Below are 4,823 nucleotides of genomic sequence, written 5' to 3'. Positions count from 1 at the left end.
TACTGCAGTGAATGAATGAATGAATGAATGAATGAATGAATGAATGAATGAATGAATGAATGAATGAATGAATGAATGAGTGAGTGTGTGAAAGCCATAGCTGCTGCGGAACGGGTGGCCCGTGCAACCGAGCCAGGACGCGTTCCTGAAGTGCAATGCTGATGGGGCAGTCACGTGACGGGCGGGACAGGTGCGGGCGGGGGTGCGGCTGGCCCTGCGGGGCTGCGGCCCACGGCGGCCATTTTGCGGGGCAGTCACGTGAGCCGACGCATGCTCAGCGGGGTGCTTACGTGATGGGGCGTGCTGCCGCCTGGCAGACCCGGCGAGAGGCGGCGGCGGGAGCGGCGGTGATGGACGGGTCCGGGGAGCAACCCAGAGACGGGGGTGAGGCGGGAGGCAGACGGGCGGGAGGAGGGCGAGCCCCTCGCCGGCCAGCCCCACGATCCCGCCTGCCGGTCTCGGGGCGTGCGATCTTCACGCACTCCGGGTCAGGAACTCCCGGATTGGGTGCTGCCAGCCTCCAGCCCCCTCCTTCCCCGAGGTTCCCCGGCTCTCTGGCCTCCGCGCCCCGATCCCTTTTTGCCTGGCGCTCTGAGACCCCCGAAAAGCTAGAGACCTCAGAATTCAAGCCCCCGGGCAAGCCCGGGCTTGTCGCCGGCACCACTTCCTGGTGGGAGGGGCGGGTCTCCCCTCTGTCCCCTCAGACCAGGATGCTTTAAGTGTTCCTTGAAGTCTCCTTTCCCGGAAGAATGTAGGATACAGGCCCAGGTCCCCCGCCTCTTTCTCCATCAGGGACACAGTTGTCTGGGCCCCCAGTCACTTCATCTACCAGAGACCCAGGGCCCCCTAGCATTGGCCTCCATCAGGAGTCATGAACCGCCCCAGTTCCCCTAGGACCCATGAGTCCAGGCACCTCTTCCCTCCTTTCTCCTCTAGGGCCCACCAACTCTGAGCAGATCATGAAGACAGGGGCCCTTTTACTTCAGGGGTGAGTGTGAGGTCTGATTATTGCGGAGCGGATTTGAAGAGTGACACCCCCCCATTCTGATTCTGCACCCCCCTCCATTCCCACTCTAGTTTCATCCAGGATCAAGCAGCGCGAATGGGGGGAGAGACATCCCAGCTGCCCCTGGGGCCCAGGGTGCCCCAGGATGCATCCACCAAGAAGCTGAGCGAGTGTCTCAAGCGCATTGGAGATGAACTGGACAGTAACATCGAGCTGCAGAGGTGTGGTCCCCCAGGAACCAGGAGTCCCAGCTCCCAACCCCCTCTTCCCTTAGGAGCATTGAGTCCAGGGCCACAGCTTCAATTTCCTGCAGACCCAGGGGTCCAGGGCCTCACCGCTCAATTCAGTGCTCTTTGACTCTCAGCCCTCTCCTCCTGTAGGATCTTGAAACCCTCCTCCAGGGAGTCATTTCCCCCACTTTCCTAAATGTCCATCTTATCCCTTTCCCTTGTTTGGGCCTATTGCTTTTCATTTCAGCGGGCCTTGGGCCTCAGTTTTCTTATGTTTGGTATGGGGTGGATGCCACAGTTTCATGCTCTGCCTGATCCTCCCCAGCACTGGCTGGCTCCCTTCTTTCCTGCAGGATGATCGAGGCTGTGGACACAGACTCCCCCCGTGAGGTCTTTTTCCGAGTGGCGTCCGAAATGTTTTCTGATGGCAACTTCAACTGGGGCCGGGTTGTCGCCCTCTTCTACTTTGCCAGCAAACTGGTGCTCAAGGTGGGTGGCTGCAGGATGGTGAGCCCAGGGAGGCTCCCCTCAAACCTATGAGAACCTGGGAGTTATGATGTCAAGCCCTGTGGCAGCCCTGGGGGACCAGAAAAAGACAGCTATGAGCCAGTTATTTGCTCCTTCATTCACTTATTCATTCAGCAGACATTTATTGGGCCCACTGTGTGCCTGGCCTGTACTCTGTACCCAGGACTCAGCACCGAACAAAGCAGGCTAGGTCCCTGCTCTCATGGAGCTCACATAGAATGACGAGTGCTGAGAGAAGTAAGCTAGGGTGATGTGATTGTGCAGTGATCAGGAAAAACTTCTAAGAGGAGGTGACATAAAACCAAAGTTGGAATGACAAGAAAGATGCAGTGATATATAAGGATTAGGGGAAAGGCATCTGGAGAGGGCACAGCAAGTACAAAAGCCCTGAGGTAACACCAAGCCTGATGGGTTAAAAGCAATGAGGAGACCCTTGTGGTTAGAACAGAGTGAGGAGGGGGAAAGGGTAGGAGATGAGGGCAGATTGCGAAGGGTCTTATGGGCCACAGTAAAGACTTTAGCTTTACTCTGAGTGAGGTGGAGTGATTGGCTGGTTTTATTTTATTGTTATTATTTTAAATATGTTTTTATTGATTTTAGAGAGAGGGGATGGGAGAGGGAGAGGGAGAGAACATTGATGTGAGAAACATAATCGGCTGCCTCCTACATGCACCCCAACGGGGGAGAGCCCACAGCAACCTGGGCATGTGCCCTGACCAGGAATCGAAATCATGACCTTTTGGTGCACAGGACAACTCTCAACCAATTGAGCCACACCAGCCAGGGCAATTGGCTGGTTTTAAACAGGAGAGTGAGGTGACCTGATTTTTAAATTTAAGATATTATTGTAGCAAGTATGCAAATGTTAATTGTAGAATCTGGGCTGCGGGTTGTAGAATGTTGGTTGTTCACTGAAATTCTTTTGACTTTTCTCTCTAAAGATTCTCATGATAAAAAATTGGGGGCGGGGAAGCCCAACAGATTGTTCTGGCCATTGGGGGTAGAACCAGCTGGGAAGCTGGTTAGGGGGCACCTATAATAGGCCCTGCAAATGATGACTGGCCTGGACTCAGGTGGTACTGGAGATGGGGAAATAGATTTCTTGCTGTTGTTTTCAAAATTGAGCTAATGGGGGTTGAATGTTGGAGGTGAGGGGACAGCAGTCATGGTGATGGTGGGGCTGTGGATGGAGCTGGGGTCAACAGGAGGGGAGAAGCAGCCAGATAAAGAGTGGGAAGGGGGCCCAGCCGGGCGTGGCTCAGTGGTTGAGCATCGACCTAGGATCCAGAAGATCGTGGTTCGATTCCTGGTCAGGGCACATGCCAGGGTCGCGGGCTTGATCCCCAGTTGGGGGCGTGGAGGAGGCAGCTAGCTGATCAATGACTCCCTCATAATTGATGTTTCTATCTCTCCCTCTCCCTTCCTCTCTCTGAAATCAGTAAAAATATATATTTTTTTAAAAAGTGGGAAGGGCAAGTTCAGGGAGATGGAGAGCAGGTCATGGCTATGGAAGGTGTGGAGTCATACCTGGCCTAAAGATCAGAAGAGCCTTCTCTGGGAAAGTGGCGGTAGACCTGAGCTTTGAGGGATGAGTGAAAATTCGCTTGGTTGAGGTCCATTTAGGCATAAGAATCAGCATGTGCAAGTGTCCTAAGGGCAGGGAAGGGTTTGGTGGGAATGAAGATAAGAACCAAGGTCAGTGAGGCCCCAAAAGGAAGCCATCTGGATTGCTGTTAAGTCAGAGACTTCACACAGGGCCTTGTGGGCCGAACTATGCCTTTTGTTGTATCCCAGGGGTACTGGGGAGCCATGGAAAGTTTGTGAGCAGGGCAGTTGACAATGACAAGGCACAGTTTACAATGTATGAAGCTCATTCTGACTGAGTAGGAAAGAAACTGCAGGGGTGCAGGAGAGGAGGCAAAGAGTTGAGAAAGGATGCTTGACGGTACTATCTCAAGGCACTGGGGACAAGCCTCAGTCCCTAAGGCCCACCCCACTCCCTCCAGGCCCTGTGCACTAAAGTGCCTGAGCTCATCAGGACCATCATGGGCTGGACCATGGACTTCCTTCGAGAGCGGCTGCTGGGCTGGATCCAAGACCAGGGCGGTTGGGTGAGGCTCCTAACCCCCCCACTCCTCTGGGACCTCTGGGCCTTCCTGAGCCCACCACAGTGGTGCCCCCCACTCCACATTTTCAGATCATCAGATGTGGTCTATAATGCATTTTCTCACATGTCTGATCAACCCTTGATTAGCTGGTACCTGCTGACCTTTTTGTGACCCCCTGACCCAATGACCTCTGACCTCCAGTGACCCCCTGACCTGACTAGTTAGTACCTTCTGCCCTCCCTGGTGCCTCCACTTCCCCTAGAATCCTCAACTTCTTTGATAGCCCTTTGACCCCCCCCCCAACTCTTTAGTACCTGTTAGTCTTAGGCCCTTGCCCCTACTCCTGCCTTCTGACCTCTTCCCGATTCCTCCTGCACTGGCCCATGGCCGAATCATTGAAGTGACTGATGTCCCTGTCCCCAGGACGGCCTCCTCTCCTACTTTGGGACACCCACGTGGCAGACAGTGACCATCTTAGTGGCCGGAGTGCTCACTGCCTCACTCACCATCTGGAAGACGATGGGCTGAGGCCACCAGCTGCCTTGGACTGTGTCTTTTCTGCATAAATTATGGCATTTTTCTGGGAGGGGTGGGGACTAGGGGCCAGGGGCCTTTTTCTTACTTTTGTAATTATTGGGGGTGGGATGGGGAGGAGTGGTTTTGGGGGGCAATAAACCTCTTTCGAACCACACTTCCGAGTCTGAGTCACTGGGCCCCCTCCCTGGCTGTCGCAAGAGACCAGGCTGCACGTGCTGACTCATCTTTTTCTGAGGGTGTCCGGTGCCCTCTTCGGGTCAGTGATGAGTTAGGTCCTGGCTCTGCCCTCCAGGATCCTGCAGTCCTGAGGGGAATGGAGGTGACTTGCAATCACTTGTCACAACTTAGGATGTTGACCAAGGCATAAGGGCCTAGGGTGGGGCGGAGAACAGGGCAGCAGGGTACAGAGCAGGC

The 4,823-nt window shown here is 54.6% G+C and overlaps 1 protein-coding gene across 1 annotated transcript; it reads left to right on the top strand.

Annotated features, from left to right (window-relative positions):
* The first annotated feature begins 294 nt into the window (after positions 1-294).
* Positions 295-4,562, top strand: BAX (BCL2 associated X, apoptosis regulator). The gene is made up of 6 exons (XM_081118824.1): positions 295-384; positions 937-988; positions 1,078-1,227; positions 1,590-1,725; positions 3,771-3,875; positions 4,296-4,562. Exons 1-6 carry the CDS (start codon positions 351-353, stop codon positions 4,398-4,400), a joined length of 582 nt encoding a protein of 193 aa, XP_080974950.1. The 5' UTR covers positions 295-350; the 3' UTR covers positions 4,401-4,562.
* Positions 4,563-4,823: the final 261 nt, after the last annotated feature.

The sequence above is a fragment of the Miniopterus schreibersii genome (genome assembly GCF_964146895.1).
Source record: "Miniopterus schreibersii genome assembly, chromosome: 18".
Classification (NCBI taxonomy): Eukaryota; Metazoa; Chordata; class Mammalia; order Chiroptera; family Miniopteridae; genus Miniopterus; species Miniopterus schreibersii.
This window is presented reverse-complemented; position numbering and strand designations above follow the sequence as displayed.

Excerpts from the sequence above, each read along its gene's own strand:
- BAX (XM_081118824.1), top strand. The coding sequence starts at position 351 with ATGGACGGGTCCGGGGAGCAACCCAGAGACGGGG. Across the intron at positions 1,228-1,589 it reads AGTAACATCGAGCTGCAGAG|GATGATCGAGGCTGTGGACA; the intron begins GTGTGGTCCCCC and ends TCTTTCCTGCAG. Across the intron at positions 3,876-4,295 it reads TCCAAGACCAGGGCGGTTGG|GACGGCCTCCTCTCCTACTT; the intron begins GTGAGGCTCCTA and ends CCCTGTCCCCAG.